Below are 17,853 nucleotides of genomic sequence, written 5' to 3'. Positions count from 1 at the left end.
AAGAGTAAGTGAGCAAATTACTGTGCAATAAGCAAAGGTCTTGGGACATTATACGTCTAGGTATTGTCAGCTTGTAGTGCTTTGTAGTGGTGTAAACATTTAGTTTGTAAAACCTAGTCCAGACGTTCTCAAGTTTTCATTCGTGTAACATGCAAACCATCCAGTTCTTGATTTGATGTTACCATAACTTAGAACCTTTCATTCTGTTTTTTGTCAAAAAAGAATTACAAATGCTGGATTGTGTAATTTGTTAATATGCTCATGGCAACATTGGTTAATTGCATTCACTGCATATAATGTATTTAATATATTGAAAAGGAAACTGTATACATTCTTAATGAAAACTTTTTGAATTGTATATCTTGTAATTTGATCTGAATTTATTAATATTGCATAGCATCAAATATAGGAGTAATAGTGCTGCAAAATTCTGTATTAATATTTCAGGGCCTGTGAAAATAATAGCACATTGAATCTATGGGAATTTTATGAAGATTAAAGATGGCAGGATGATTTCCATAGTTCATATGGTGCCTTAGGATCCTTTGTGATGAAGGGCACTAACGAGCTATTAAGTATTAAGATTATCAACAATTTTCATATTTCAAACTTAAACACGATATTCATATTCTAATAGCTGCAGCCCATGGGTATCTTTTGAATTTGCACACTGATAGTTCAGCATATATCCATAGTTTGCTTGTTCTACATTTCTTTTATCTTCCACTATTTTATCTTAAGAGCAAATAGCAAATCCTCCCAAATTACCATGTATCTTTTGAAATGCATTTGTGTTTATGATCCCATTTTGCTCCCATTCAAATCAGTGGAAGATTTTTCATTGATTTCAGTTGGAGCCAGATTGGGTCCATAATTTGTAACTTGCTGTTGAACAATTCTGTAACCATATTTTGTGCATGCAAAGAGTTTCTTGTATTGTCATGATTTAATGAAGTAATATTGTACATACTAGTAAGCAGCAACTTTTGGCAAAGAAATAACGTCTGAACCAATGTGTGGAATGAAACATGGTTGGGGCTTTGTTGCACAACCCTTGATCATGTTGGTGACTGTTTACCCACACAAATATACTGACGTCAATGGGAATACTCGAGTTGAGTAAGTGCTCGCAGCACGGGTTGTGCAACTTAGTCTTATTTGTAATGTAAAAGTAAGCTTAACACAGTATTTAATTGTCACTTTAAATCACCATTCACTTTAGCAGAGTGTTTATTGAAATCTCTTAAATTATGCTGCTCTTTTTAGGCCATATTTTAGATGGAGATATCATTACATCCATCACCACAGAATTGAGCAGTATTAGTATCTTTAAAGCGTCCTCTCTCACTCTATTCACTTGCACATCTGAAGACTGAGATGTTGGAAAAAAAAAACACTGCTTTTCATTTATCTTGTTTTAAATAAATTGGAATTTCTAACTTTTTTCTGACACTTTGATGGAGTCAGCACCTAATTTTCAACACTTAATTAGTGTGAAAGTGGGAATTTCGCCCCTCCCCCCAAGAATTTGACTGGTAAATTTTATTTTTAATGTCCGTCAAGAACTGCATTAGATCTGAAGAGAGTGACATACAGTATCTATATTTTACAGCAGTATTGAGACAAAATAGCGAGAGTAGTTTTCATAGCAGTGAATGTGCTATTAACTTCTCTGACATGAGCAACTTTAATGTTTAGGAGTCAGATGTAGCAAAAAATGCAGTACATCTAGGGTCCATGATATACAAGTCAATTTTTGAGAACTTATATTGTGTGGGACTACGAGGGTGTGACCGCCCCAAAGTGCTATGCTGTAACACCTCTGTGTGGACACTGCAGGCATAAACTTAAAGATCCCAAGTTTCAGCTAGTGTAGTCCTCTTGAACAGCTTTGAAGAGAACTACAGGAGTGCAAAATTGGGACCTTTAAGTTTAAGCCTTCAGTGTGCACATAGAGAAGTTACAGTGCAGTACTCTGGTCCGCACTGCTGTTCACACCCCCTTAGTCTGAACTGCAAGACCAAACTCGTCAGAATCTACTATGTGATAATAAATGTGAGTGATCAGGCCTTGTGTTTTATAAATCTCATCTGAATTATGCCATCACAAGTAATAAAGCACCCCTTTAAATTAAGGAAATTCAGCTTAAGGAATTCAATCTATTTAGTCTCTTGAAGAGCATGTCAAGAGGTTATTTGTGTACAGGCTATAGGTACCTTTATAAGTCTTGAATTCAAGATTGGATGTCTTTCAAAAGATATACGCTGGGTCAAACACAATTTACTGGGCTCAATGCACAAATTACCGGATAAAGTTCTGTGGCCTGTGTTAGGCAGGTCAGTCAACGCAGAGACTACCTTTAGAACTCTTTGCCAGACGATGTTGTGAAGGCCAAGACTATAACAGGGTTCAAAAAAGAATTAGATAAATTCATGGAGGACAGTGTACATCAATGGCTATTAGCCAAGAGGGGCAGGGATGGTGTCTCTAGCCTCTGTTTGCCGGAAGCTGGGATGGGCAACGGGGGATGGATTGCTTGATGATTACCTTTCTGTTAATTCCCTCAGAAGCTCCTGGCATTGGCCACTGTCAGAAGACACAGTATTGGGCTAGATGGACCTTAGGTCTGACCCGTATGGCTGTTCTTATGTTTTTATCAGACAAAATAATCACAATTATGCCTACCTTTTGGCTTTAAAAGCTATGAATTTATCAATACCAGGCCTGGGTGTTCGTTCAGGTCAAACTCAGATGGAAGAGTGCCACCTCCGAAAGCATCAGTACACGTTCCTGTTGGGACCTGGGGTTTTCCTTTGAGATCTCCCATTCAAGTACTAAACAGGATTGTTCCTGACAATCTTAAAAGATCTGAGAAAGTCACAGCTCAAGATATTTAGGACTATATTACTTTATATCTCATAAAGAGCTAACGAAAAGCTATGATTTTTAGTTTAACCTCAATTACAAATAAAATGACACGTAATTAGAGAAGTATAGTTTGTATTAGAAGAGCTACGTTTTCACGTACCAGATCAAACATGAGGAAGTCATGTTAGGTTTCTTACTAATGGAACTTCCTAATGACAGGTTTCCGTGTTTTTATATCTTCTCTTTTCTTAGTGCACTTTTCCTTTATTTTTCTCTGAAAATGTACACTGAAAGTTGGAAACAATTACAATGAAATGTAGAGCTATGGTATGCTGCTGTAAATGGGCACCCGATACCACCAAAGTGGAGAAAACACAGGTGCACAGTCTCATTGCTATGCAATAGATTATTTTGCATCAATGTTCTGTGTTAATCATTACGTCAGAGGATTCTATCATGATTATGATTTTCTGTGTGCTCCAGGTAAACTGTCTGAGCATGCAACTGTTTGGCTGATTTGTTTGCTCCTTTCATAAGTAAATACCTCTGTATCCAGCTTGTTCATCAGGCAAACTTTTAGCTTCTGGCTAATGTAACTAGAATTCTAATCATGAATATAAAAAATTAGTGTAGTACTTGATTATAGATAATGAGACTAATATTGAGACCGGTGAGATTATTCAAATATATAAACGTTATAGGATCAGGTCCTGTATTGTAGAAAATGTTGTTTGTATACTAAATTGTATTACTGTAGACACCCAAAGGCAGGGTTAAGGTTGCATCCTTATCTTTGGCATTTCTTGACATTTGAGTAATTAATTTTGCAACCTGATTTATGTGTTTGTTTATTTTATGAAATTTACTTAGTTTTGGATGAGTTACATAATGTATAATCAGATACGGCTTCAGCACGTGTTGATATTAATTTAGACTGTTAGCACAGAGCACGTTGGGTGAAAACCTGGGCAATAGGAAATATTTTCATGAATCTACACAAGAGAAGGAAAAAAGGGCAAATGATTTTAAACTGTAGTGAAATATTCATTATATATTTGTTATTAATTCTGCTACTTGTAGAAATGTTGAAACTTCATTACAAATGTTGGTAATCACCTTTAGCATGAATTCTGAGTGAATATTTAGTTTATTCTTCAGGCAAATTTTTGAGATTACTTTGATTAAAATCTGAAGCTGTTAGTGTGTCTGCATTCATTCCATGAGCTTCTTGCATACTAAATACCCAGTCTTCTGTCCCAGCATGCACTTGGGTGGAGACTAAAACTTATTATGCATTCTTTAAAGTTATTCCAGAGTTCTAGTTAGAAATGTAGTGGACCTGTTCTCAGGGCATAACAGTAATGGTCACAATTTTATCAAATACCTGTACATTAACTGATGGATAATGTTGTATAATAACAGTATACATGTACTGCAGTGTTGCATAATATATAGATTTTCAATTCAGTATTAATATTTATGTTTTTATTGAAAACTGAATGCTAAAATCATGGGGGGTTATTCACCCATTCAAGTGTGTAAGTCTTAAGCTAAGAGAACAGATCTTTGTTACCCTAGTTAATAAAAACTAAATTTGATAAGGATTCAATAGATGGTGTTCTTCCATATACTAGGTAGTACTGAATCAGGGCTCTGCCCTGCAGTTATTGGAGCATTAGAGTATAATATTTTGGATGACATATCAGACAGAGGGCATAACCAATTCTAGGATTAGATTCTGTAAGAAACTGAGCAGTTTCTGGAGGTGTTCAGTGCACTTTATTTTTGTTGAAGTCAATAGGAGTTGAGGGTGCTCAGCACCTCACGTTGTTGCTCAGACTGTGGGATCAAGCCCCCCCCCCCCCCGTAGTCATTAAAGTTTCTTGAGGCACTTTTCACAAGAGTAAGGGGCTTGAACCATGGTATCCTGGCAGGGGTGAAAGTAAATCTAGGGACTTACTGGGGCTAGGCTGGGGCCAGCTCTGGCCCCCGGAAGGGGCGGGGCCTCGGGGGGAAGGGGCGGGGCTGGGGAAGGTCCGAGCCAGCCCCGGCCCACCCTGTACCGGCAAGTGCTTCCTTCCCCCTCCCTGGGGTAACAGCAGCAGCCGGGGGCTCTGGCAGCGGTTTAAAGGGCCCCGGGTGGTAGCGGCAGCTAGAGCCCTGGGTCCTTTAAATCATCCCCGGAACCCCGCCACCACTTCCCCAGGGCTCTGGGAGCAGGGCTCCGGGGATGGGGCTCCAGCCACCACCAACACCCTGAGCCCTTTAAATCGCCGCCCTGCTGCCGCTCCCCCAGGGCTCTGGCAGCAATTTAAAGGGCCAGAGGCACCAGCCACTGCTGGGAGCCGCAGGCCCTTTAAATTGCACCTGAGGAAGCCAGTCCACCCCGGTACAGCGCACTGGCTCTTGCCGGTACGCCGTACCGGGGCGTACTGGCTTACTTTCACCTCTGTATCTTGGCTAAATTCCAGTATGATTACGAGTGCTCTACCTGCCTAAATTTCTTTGTTGCTTTAATTGGATAAGGTATTCTTCATTTTCTCTCTCTCAAACTGTTGTGTAGTGCTGCTGGAAGCCTTATATTAATTACCATATTCCACTTCTGAGATGGCATTTTGGTGGTGGACGAAATGAAGCATTCCCTATATGTACACAGTTTACAATACCATATAGTGTAATGACCTGACCCTGTTCAACAATGGTGTGTCTCTGGGTCGCCTAGTACAACCCTTTCACCCCTCCAAAGCTTCCCCTGACGACACTTGCCTGTGAATAATGGGCCATTCTGGCTGCTGTTTCTAAGTCTATTTTGAAGGCCCTGAAGATCTCTTCAAAAACTACTGATTAATGATGCCTCCAACTTTTGGGTTTCAAAAACCACTAAACTTTTGGTTAACCAGAATAAACATAACAATAGCATTCAATATCCCTTCTATTTCTTATTCCCAAAGGGAAAGCCTAATCCAGCAGTGCTTCCTTTCCTGACCATAGTCTAGCTCTCCCCTTTCCCTGATCCTGCTCACTCGCTCCCTCCCTCTGGAGACAACCAGCAACTCTTCCAGTTCAACCCCCCGAAACTTCCGAACAAGCAGGATGGGCGGAGCTTCTGTCCAGGTGTCTAAGCCTCTGTATCTCCCAGCAGGATATGTTTTGTTGATTTCTGTCCAACAATATTTCCCTTCACAAAACTTCACTTAACATTTATCATACAATTTCAATTTAACATAGTCCCGTCTCCGCATCTAGATTAAATATTTTAAAATGTGCAACAGATATACAAATATATTTGTAAACCATATCAGGTGTGTAAAACACCTACTTTTTTTGAACTCTAAAGACAATTTTAGATTTTACCTTTTTAACTTTAGATACTTTTTTCACTGTTGTATTTTTTATGTGCACTATAATATCTTTATCTAAAGCTGCTATAATACTTGTAATTGTTTTTAATACAGAAATGACTTGGTTTGCTGGTCAGTGTACAAAGGAATAATTTATGATTTCTCTTTTCCTATCAATTAAGGCTTGGGGTAATAGTGGAGGGTTGGATAGGAAGAAGGAAAAGAGGTAGCCTGAATGCTAGTTAAACTAAAGAAGAGATCCAACCATTCTGATTGCTAGCAATTGACAACTACACTTCTTGCCAAACCAGTGTAATCTTAGGTATTGTGCAGTTTGGGCACTTGGTTGCATTACATTCCTGTATACTTAAATGGATTAAGATAAAAAGTCTGACTTTAAAAGAATATTCCAAAACTGACTATGTCTGTGGTTTTGAATCCTGATGTTTTGAACAAAGAAGGGATTGATTTAATGGGATTAGTGTTTAATCCAAGTGAAGCAGTGTACACACAAGCCCCAAATGCCTTCAAGAATGAGTACAAATAACAGTTATAAGGTTCTGTAGTGAGACACTCTGAGGTGATTTTTGTGTTGGGTGGGCATGGGACAGGACTATTTAAATTATTCAGGAAGGAAGATAGGAGCAAAAATGCATTGACATTTCCTTGCTGGATTAATTTGAGAATTTTTCATGTCAAAGATCTCACTGTGCCGACTATGACACTCCAGTTCAAATGCTTATTTATAGGAAGTGCTGTTACACATCTCTGTTCATCATTTTTCGGGTCCAAATGAAAGGATTTATTTTAACATTACAAAATTTTTACCTTTATTGGAGGTAAGGTTGTTTTCTAATCTGTAGTCTGTCATAATGTGTTTTTGCTAAAGTTTATGCTTGGTACAAAATATCTGTCTTAATTGTGTGGAGAAGTGATGAATTTGCCCTTGTCAAATATTTTGCAGTGGTCCATCAGAGTTAGAGCAAAACCAGCTTTTTTTTAAACTTCCATTACCAAAGAAGTTGTAATATTTGAAGCTGTTTTTCCCCATCATTGTTGGTCTATACTTTAAAATCTGCTTAATTTCTTAAAAAGAAAAGGTGCCACAAGTACTCCTTTTCTTTTTGCGAATACAGACTAACATGGCTGCTACTCTGAAACCTGTCTTAATTTCTTAGTGGTCTTTCTTGCAATGGTTATTAAAGCGATTGGCCGTGTCTAGACCAACATGATATTCCACTGAGGGCGTTGCAGAAGAACTTTGAGGGATAGCAGTGACTGGAGTATGTCCAAACAGGTTTGTAGAAAAATTGTGAGACAGGTCCAGCCCCCGCCCCACCCCATGACAAGACTGTCTTAAAAATCACAAGATTTTAAAAATAGAATTTGGGTTGTTTTTATTGATTTGCTGGTGCTTGAACCTTTAGGTTTCATGTTTTCAAATTTTTCTCAACAGCCAGGGGGCTAGAAACTTTTTTTTAAATGAAAGATGAGATTCTCACATAGTCACATGAATGGCTGCTTTAGTTGGCACCTTTTGTACAACACCAAGTAAGCAAGATTTGTGATAAAACTGTAAGAGCCGGCAAGGTTGTGACTTACTCTTGGTGCCAAACACAACGGATTTTTAAAGTGTAGCTACAGGGCCCAATTCTTCCACCTATTCATCGTGGAAGTGAGTAGTACTTTACACCAGTACTTCGCAAGCTATCTGATGTGGGGGACCGGAATTTTTTTTTTTCCAATGTGCGCGCAGACTGGCAGCCGATGGCTCGCAGACTGGCACCGGTCCGCGGACCACCACTTCAAGTAGCACTGCTTTACACTGAGTTCAATGAGGCTACTCCCAGAACAAAGTGATACACAGCATGTGTAAGAGTCCCAGAATTGGGCTGTTAATGAAAACAAAATGTCTAAAGAACTTATATTTTTTATATGGCTTACAAAACATATACCTTTAATAGCAGAAACATAATTTTGGTATTTTTTGTTTCATTGTAAATTCCAAATGAAGGAGGGATTTTTATTTTTTGGGGGGGTGCAGGAATGAAAGATTTCATTCTCTTTGTAAATCCGAACTCCCCTCCACTCCTATTTGAACGAAATCTCTTTTCATACTCAGTTGCCACTGCGTTTTTCAAGTTTTTAAAGCATCAACTTTCTAAAGGATATACCTTATCATATTTGCTGAATACATAACGGTCTTTTAAGTTAGTGATAGTGTTTTGCACTGGACAAACTAAAATGTTCATACAGACTAATTTTCCAAGGAATATTTTGCAGGCATCTTGAAGGGACAGCTGTATATAAGACTATGACAGTATTTAGAGATCCTGTCTCTCCTAAATCCTACCATAGAAATTATGAGTATTGTGTTTATCAACTGGGAGAGTGCCCATATATTTGTTGCATTAGTCTTCCTATTCTGTAAGCTTTGTCTTCTGGCTTCGCTTTATTTTTTATTTTCTGGTCACTGGATTGAAGTGGAAATATGTGCATTTCATTTGAAACATTTTGTTTTGACTTCAGGCATCTCAAAAACTCTTTGCACTGATACCGTCTACTTCTAACAGTGAAATATTGGTCTTGGTTGTATTTACAGGTTCATTATTGCATATGAAAATGTTAACTCAAGATCCTTTCTGTGACTGTGTGATTTTTCAGGTGGAACTTAGAAGTTCATGTTGCATTTTTTAAAAAAAGTATAAAGATAGTTCCAGTGTTATGGCCAACATTCCTCTCTCAGTAAGAGTTTCCTAGCTTGTGAGTGAACTATTGCTGAGCTCACTGTGACTGAAGCATTTGCTCACAGTCGTAACAAATTTTATTAATTATTTAAACTCTGTGAGGGACTGCCGTTTTGAAAAGGGTTATAGTGAACAGGAGACTTATTTGAGTTGCAGTGAAACTGATTCTGTGTATATATTCCACTTGTGTAGTACTCCCAGTTGCTACAAGAAGTCCACTTTGTTTTTCTTGTACAGGCTTTATTATCTTTCTCATCAAAGCCAATAGCATGTACTCTGTTATGGATTTGCTGTTTGATTTAGTGAAGCTCTTGATTATTTACTAACACTGGATAGTAGAAGAAGCAGAATCCGGTTTTGAGCGATTTCATGTGGACAAGTGAAGGTTGTCAGACTCTAGAACTGTCAGTCTTTTGCAAACCAAACCTTTCACCAATACTACAATTCATACCATGCTTTCTTTTTTTTTAAAAGGAGAGAGTAGTACATCTACTAGCAACAGAATCCAAGTTCTAGTTATGCCGTTGGCCCCAGTGTTCTAGTTCCACTAGAATGATGGAATCAGAAATAATGGATAATATTAATGCTTAGCTGTTACAGTATGTACTTTCAGTGCTATTCATCTTTAAAGTGCTTTAGAAAAGTTAGTGAATTAATCACCACAATAACTTTTTAAGATTTCTCTCTGTTTCTCAGATGAGGAAACTGAAGTTCTGCACTTTAAGTGACAGACCTAAGGCCAAAGAAAAAAAAATTGCAGAGCCAGACTTAGCACTCAGATTCTTGGCTCCAACTTTAGTGCTTAGAAAACTAAACTATGTCATTACATAGTAATATTAGAAAAACATGTACGTTCAGATTTTCTATAATTAGTTAAAAAAGTAGACAGGAAGAAGAAGAGGAAAGACTCCATCCCTAATTCTGCCTTGGTATAAAGACAAATGTAATGTTAAATTTAGTGGTTTATGTTGCCTTATGCCAAGAATAAAAATGTTGCCCCTTTGCCTGCTCCATTCAAGGCCAGGAAGTTTAATTAAAAAAAAAATCTGTCCTTATAGACTGTGTAGGCGTTGGTGGCAGATTAGGGAACAGATCATACCTCGACTGTACACTTGAATGCACTGGACACAGTATCCAAATGTTTATAGTCACTGTATGAATAGGCCACAGCTAACACCCTAACCAAGTCAAATCAAAATGGAAAAATATTAGGAAAAATCATCTTTGTATCCCTTTTCTTTCCCTCTTGCCTGATGGATATTGCCTGAATGCTACTAGATAAACCAGTTCCAACATAGGTTATCCCTCCTCAGTGATAAATACCAGTGTTGTGGATCAGGGCATTGTCTTTGTAAAAACTATGCTGTTTCCTCTCTCCCTTCTTCGTTTTACAGGGTTCCAAAAATGTTAGTCTCTTCCTGACCATAGAATAAGCAAGCTAGCCTGAATGACACAGAGAGCACAACAGTGTGTAAAACTCACGCGAAAGTTGTCATTTATACAACAGTGATGTAGCGATGTGTGTTCAGTGACTATCAGGACAGCAATAGCCAGGGGAAAAAAAAAGTCCTTCTGGTTAGTCCCGCATATGAATTAACTTTATGAACTGGATGCTTGGCCTAAGGGAACATTTCTAAGTGAGCTCCACAAAGAGAACCTAAACAAATGTGCTGGTCAGGAAGTTAGTAGCTGCTGACCTAGCAGAAGCAGAGGGTAGACCCTGCACAATTTCTCTGCTTACAGTTTGTTCTGAGGGAAATGAAGAAAGGAAGTGCTTATCTGATACGCGGGTCCTTTTTGTGTTTTAGTTTCATTATAATCGTTGTTTAATCACAAAACCAGAACAAATAGTTAACATGTATGTAACAGGGGATTAGCAGGTTGCAGCAAGGGATGTCAACACCAAAATATAGGGTTATCACCTAAAAAAGAGGAAAAATGGGAGTTGGAAGATGCATTGTGGTGGGTTTTTTTTTAAACAGGATATGTATGAATCAGCAAGGCAAAGTCTAATGCATAAAGGGAACCATTGACTGGTCAACTGAGATGCAAGTTTTCCTTTTAATTCTCAGAAGAATCAATTGTTCCAAACCTTTCTGTGTGCTCTGGCTTTGTGTATAGTAAGCTAGTGGCCCAAGTTCAGGTCTCCTGAGTGATAGTCCCTCTTGATACTATCCCTGCACTGTCGGAGGATAGAATTGTTTTCAGGAAATGAGAATGCTCATTATTTTCTGCCAGAAGAACCAATGTAGGTCCTTGGAGGAAACTGGTCTGTGAAACTTTGTGAGCTCATCAAATAGAAATAAAGTTCTGGAGATATGACTTCTGTAAAATGCTGTTTACATAGTTTTAAAATGTTCAGCACCAGAATTGCTAACAACATGGGTGAAATCCTGGCTCCACTGAAGTCAGTGAGATCTAAGATTTCATTCATGGTATCTTCCAAAAGATCTGCAAGTGTAAATTCTAATTCATATAGGTGAATTAAGTTCATTTAATTTACATATGCTGTAGGTTTGGGTGGAGGTGGAGAGAAATAGAAAAAAATATTTTTAATGTAAAAATACATATTTTTAATTTTACAGAAAAGGATATTTTAAGAGCACTGATAATTAAGGCTTTGACACATTTAAAGAGAGGTTTATTGCAAAAATTGTCTTATCCTTTTCTTCCTTCTCATTCTGTTTTTTTATTGAATAAATTAAATGCTCTGTAAAAAATGTCAGATTTGTATGAAAAATTTCTGGCACATGCATCTTGGTATGAACTTTATAGTCCTTTATGTTAAATTTTTATTAATTGACTATTGTCTTTTTAATTCTGCAATATGATTCCCTTGCACTGAGGGATCAACAAGAGAGTGGTGTAGCTAATTTAATACCTATAAATTCCTGTGACATGGAAAGCCCCATATATACCACAGAATAGCTCTGTTTAAATGCAGTAAACTTTTTTGTGACCAAACTGTATTATAACACTTTTATTGTCTTCGTGTACAGAAGAAAAATAAATTTTATAGCCACATTAAGTGAACAGTGTTTAAAATCTGTAAGGTTAAAACATGGTTTCTTAATGTGGCTATAACATTTCTTTTTCTATAGAGAAGGCTAAAGATTAGAACCTCGGTAAAATACCTGCTTTATGTTGCAAAGAAAATTAGTTCAAATTATTATTTTGTAATTAATCTTGCCATTTCTTTTCACCTCTGCAATTATAGAATAGAATTTAGAACCTATTTATTCTATTTTAATTGTCTGACACACACACAAAGCCAAGTGTGGACACATACATCTTAGCCAAATGCAAGTGTGCTCCTCTTGGATTACTGCTGGAATTCTCCTATTGACCGAAAGACTCACATGTCCCCATGAGGTTAAAACAGAAGCCTCTGCGCAGGGTAGCTGAAGTTGCAAGACATTTGGGACAAAATTATTTTTGAAGTTATAGTTAAATGTATGGAATGTAGATGTAAGCTCTTAGTTCCTGTGGACATTCTACTGAATGATGGCAAGTGTTAATATGGGACTTGATCCTATAAAAGTTTAAAGCACACGTTCCTTTCCTTGGAAGGCAAGGAATAAGGACTATGCTCACAAGTAAGGTCCTACTTGAATTGCAGGGTGATTGTCAAAAAAAAGTGTGGCTGGGTTGCGGGCAAGCCATGGAAAATTGCAGACCAGTAATAATGGTCCTTATTATTTGCGGTACTAAAGTCCATTATTCCTTTTCTGCGATTTTCTGCTGTCAGCCGCGTGGGGCTGAGAGCGGAGGCTCCCACTATCAGACCTGTGGTGGAAACTGAATATTGGGGAATCTGCAATTTCCGCAGTATCTCAAGTTAAGTAATGATTTACAAGATTGGGCCATAATTCATAATTTTTTAACATTATGTTTCAATGTAAATTTAAGAATTAGCTGACTAGTTCAGATAAATGAGAGGAGACATGAACTTTCATTTAAAATTCAAACCAAACCTTGTAGGAGTAAATTTTTTTTTATGCTTTACATGCCTCCCGATTCCTAGTTTTGGCCAGAAGCAGGAGTGCTAAAAAATGCTATTTTTTCTGTCCTTGCAATCTGCATAGAACCTGGAACATAGCAGGCATTTCTGTACTAATGAGTTATCAGCCATATTTTTAGACCGGAGAGCTTTGGCTAAGTTAAACAACTTTCTGATGCTTAACTGAACTGAATCTCCAAAATGTTTGTTATACATCATTACTGTAAACATATTATCCTATTAAAACATATTGTCCCATAAGAATACCAGTATTTTAGATACCAAAATATTATTGTGTATTTCTTTGTGCAGCCGGTTACAAAAATTATATATAGGTAACCAAATCTAATTCTTCAGGATGTAGATGATGATCTACATCGGCTGAGAGTTTTTAATCCGTACAGAGCATGCACGTCTGGATTGTGGTCGATGCATTATGGTACACATTTAAAATATGGTTGCCTAAGGTTAGGCATCCAAAGAAGTAACCTGAATTTCAGAGTAGCTGTGCAGCTGCTGCTCTCATTGACTTAAATGAGAGTTCCAACTGCTTGTCCCAAACGAAAATCAAGCACCCTGCTATGTGGTCTAACTTAAATTGTGCAAGCATGGTCAGTTGGTATTTTGAAACTATTATCTGCTGCATCAAGTACTGATTGCTGCTGGAGGCAATGTACCCGGATTAGGTGGACTGAGATTCTTCACTAATTTGGTACTAATGGTATGATCTGTGGTCAGTTTGGTACTAGTGGTCTGGTGTGGCTGATCTAGTGTTGCAGCTCCAACATTCAGTGTTAATGAATCTGGATAGTACAAAATTATGTCAGTGCTGTGTTTGTTTTTGTATTTTGATATTACTTGTCAAATATTTTCATTCTGAAAGACACTAGCTATAATATTTTTAAAATTACTATAGAATATTATTACAATTTATAATCTCAGTGGCTGAAGGGGTTTTTCAGTGTATTCTAACACTGTACTAAGCAAGAAATATGAAAAGAAGCATCAATGTTTCGGTATTGTGTCGGAATTCTCAAAACAAACTTAACACGGTTTGGGGAGAGTTTCAGGTTTGTCTAATGCTGATCTGCTTTTTCATTACTTGTGCTAACTCTGTCGTTAATTCACAGCTTCACTGACAATATGTTTATGTACACACAACTCTGGAGGAGAAGAGGTAGTTAAGGAGTTACTGCAATTGTTACTTCAGTCCCCAGCAGAACTAATTAACACTTCTGCATTCAGTATACCTTCTGTTTGCGAAAACATGTATCTCTCTCAAGGCAGTTAGAGTTGTTTCCTATTCTCCCTTGAAAAATTTTAGCTTCATTTCACTTGCACACCCCTGAAGTGAGTAGTTACATTAAGTGGACTTTTGAATGGTACAGTAGGTTTGTGATATCAGGAATTTCCCATATCATAGAATTTCTGATTTGGCCTTTTGGTTGTCCTGCATTTTCTAAAATACGTATCACTGGTTTCCTGTTGTTAGATATTGTAAAGAAATATACCCTTAAGTGTAATCTTAGCATGATAACGGAATTTCTAAAATAATGGTTGCTTCTTGATTTGAATATTGCTTCTGCTTCTGAAGCTATATCTGCAACTTTTTTCCTTTTTAAGTTCCCACCTAATTTTGATGTTACATGTTATTGTAGTTATTGCTCTTGTTGCTGTTTAAGTGATGAAACTGAGTTTGGCACTGTATATGAGACATGTTTACCCCGGCTACCTTCCTGCATCCAACCCCACATCTCAGCCTCTCTCTCCAATTATATCGTCCTGAATGTCTCACTGTTAGCTTACGTTCAGCCTGGCCAAAACTGAACTCTTGATTTGTCATTCAAAACCACCCCTACTTTCGCTTTCTGTGTTTCTGATGACACTGTCACCAGCCATCGTGTCATTCAGGCTTGTAACCCAATGGTGATCTTTGACTCCTCACTCTTCTTCACCCTATCCCCTCTGGCCGTGTCCAAAGGTTGCTGGTTGTTCCTCTGTAACGTCTCTAAAATCTCTGTCCTTGCTTCAAAAAATCCCCATTTAGGCCTTTACACCCCACCTACTGCAGTTTCCTCCTCTCACATCCCCTCTCTCCAATCTAACAAAATGCATCTGCTAAAATCCTCATTCTTAGATCGTGCTGCCCCTGAAATTGCTCCACTGTCTCCCCATTTTCATTCAAACCTGCCTACATGTCTCCTATCACTGCACCGGCGATTCCAGCCTTGATTTCCTGCCTATACTTTTCTCCCACAACCCTGTAACAGCCTTTGTGTGTTCTTCCATGCATCTCCTTATAGTGGAAATATATTCCATGAATGGATCCATATCCCCTTTTCCCACTCTTTGCATGTCATTTCCTGTCTTAGATTGTAAACGCTTCAGGTAGGGTGACCAAATGTCTGGTTTTTGCCTGGAATACTCTTTCAAAAAAGGATCCTGGAGACTCTGGTCAGTACCGCTGACCGGGCTGTTGACTGTCCGGTAGGTGACTCTGTGCAGCGGGGCTGGCAGGCTCCCTGCTAGCCTCCATGCCATGTGGCTCTGGGGAAGCAACTGGCATGTCCCCCCTCTGGCTCCTATGTGTAGGAATAGTAAGGGGGCTCCGCATGCTGCCCCCGCCCCAAGCACCGCCCCCACAGCTCCCATTGGCCAGGAACTGTGGGGACGGTGCCTGCTGATGGGGCAGCGCACAGAGCTGCCTGGCTGCACCTCCGCTGCTCTGCATAGGAGCTGGAGGGGGACGTGCTGGCTGCTTCCAGAGCTGCTTGAGGTAAGTGCTACCCAGAGCCTGCGCTCCTGATACCCTCCAAGTGAAAATGAGCGAGTCAGTGAGGGTGGAGAGAGCGAGCGACAGAGGGAAGGGGGATGGAGTGAGCAGGGGGTGTGGCCTCAGAGAAGGGGCAGGATATGGGTGGGGCCTCGGAGGAGGGGCAGGGCAAAGGTGTTCGGGTTTGTGTGAGTAGAAAGTTGGCAACCTTAGCTTCAGGTCAGGAACCATGTGTACATGTGTATTTTTACAGCCCTTAGCACAATTGGGAGCCCTGATCCAGATTGGGGTCTCTAAGCATTTCTATAAGGAATAATGTGATTAAAAATGTAATCAGTTAATATTCTCTTTTGCAGGTTTGACAGATGAAAAAGTGAAGGCCTATCTTTCTCTTCACCCCCAGGTACTGGATGAATTTGTGTCAGAAAGTGTAAGTGCTGAGACAGTGGAAAAATGGCTGAAGAGAAAAAACAACAGACAGGAAGGTAAAATCTTATTAATTGTGATTAAACATTAATGTTAAACAGGTTGGAGATTGGTTTTATAAACCGGCTTCATTCTTTAAAACTTGTATTTTGTAGCTTACATGTCAAGGTTGCAAAATTTTTAATAAAGTTAAAAAAAAAAAAAGGCTAGGAATTCCTTATGTTTCTAGCCGTTAGCTATTTCTGGTTGAATGTACTGGTATTCCTTTGTAGAAGTTTAGTCCAATAATTGTAACTGAAAATGAATAAATATGAACATTTGGGCCAACCATTAATCATTACAAACATTACATCGGTGCAAGTTTATTGAAAACATAATTTTGTTTCTTACCTCTAAAATTGCTAAAATACTGAAAGGAGGTTCTGCAACACATAATATGTAGCCTTCAGTAAAATAGTTGGTACGTTACCTCGCAAATTCCTACATGCAACATGAATTAAAATGGGTTTGGATATGAGCAGTGACACATGGATTGTAAGCAAAGGGTAATTATAAAAAGCAATGTATTGAATTATGGGGAGGTTCTTGCGCTGCTGCAGGATCAGTATTAGGCTTAATTTATACTTAACAGAGAGACAAGGTGAGTGAGGTAATATCTTTTCTTGGATCAATTTCTATTGTGAAAGAGACAGACTTACAGCTACATAGAGCTCTTCTCCTTTTAATGATCTGGACTTGTTGATAGCCAACTTGTTAACTAATGCCTCAGTCCTACAAGCTGTTGTACGTGAATGGATACTTGGAACCCTTTTGAATTTAGTGGAGCTGTGAGATGAAAGGTCCTTGCTTGTTCAGTAGTTTGCAACACTGGAACCTAGGTCTGCAGATGAAATTAAATAAAATTATTGCAAACACTGAGGAATGAAGAGAAATAAAAATTACCAGGAAAAAATATTGACAGGCAATAACAATTATATTTTTTCTGGAAAAATGTGAATAAATTCATCGGGGGAAAAACATCATCCAGACGTCAGAGAGTCAATGCAAAGGAGACACTTGGAAGGAATGAATTCTAGTAAAGTTCTGGATCACAGTAGCAAATTGTACATGAGGTTGCAGTATAGTAGGTTGGGGAAAAAAGCCTGATTTTGCTCCGTATATGCAGCAATAAATAGTTTTTGTTGTGTTTTGTTTTTTTAAAATACTAGTTTGAATGATATTCCCCATTTTAAATATATGGAATATTGCCACTTTCCCATATACGAGTCAATATGATTTTCTATAACAATGCAGAAAGGATAGTGGTGGGTGAATCTGGTCTGTTTGTGGTAATGGTGCTAAGGAGTTTGTGAAAGGTAGTACTGCATGGATGGCCTTATTATGTGTGCAGAGTTAAGATGCAGTGTATTTTCTTTGGTGTATGATGATTGTTCTAATGGTGAGATGCCTGTGTTTAGGAAAAGGAGTGGTGGGTACGTACTATTAGGTTCCTTAGTTGTTCTTTCATTTACTTTTGTGGTTTTGTTTTAGGTATAGGTATAGTGCAACTTTAATGGATACACAACAGAGTGTTTATATTTATAATTTATCTACACATACACAACAGCATTTTTCTGTATCAAGTTTGTGTGTCAAGTATGGAGCTAAAAGTTAGGGTTTTTTTTATTTTGACTGTTACTCATGGGAACTGTGATACCC

At 38.4% G+C, this 17,853-nt stretch overlaps 1 protein-coding gene across 6 annotated transcripts in view; it reads left to right on the top strand.

Moving 5' to 3' along the window:
- PDE10A (phosphodiesterase 10A) overlaps positions 1–17,853 on the top strand; it is a 574,288-nt gene that overhangs the window by 388,516 nt on the left and 167,919 nt on the right. For all 6 annotated transcript variants that reach the window (XM_073337886.1, XM_073337884.1, XM_073337888.1 and 3 more), the window contains one exon: positions 16,086–16,214. In XM_073337886.1, coding sequence (XP_073193987.1) covers positions 16,086–16,214 — 129 coding nt within the window. The remainder of the gene's footprint in view (positions 1–16,085; positions 16,215–17,853) is intronic.

The sequence above is a fragment of the Lepidochelys kempii genome, chromosome 3, assembly GCF_965140265.1.
Source record: "Lepidochelys kempii isolate rLepKem1 chromosome 3, rLepKem1.hap2, whole genome shotgun sequence".
Classification (NCBI taxonomy): Eukaryota; Metazoa; Chordata; order Testudines; family Cheloniidae; genus Lepidochelys; species Lepidochelys kempii.
Note: the sequence above shows the minus strand (reverse complement) of the source record. Positions and strands in the feature narration are given on the sequence as shown.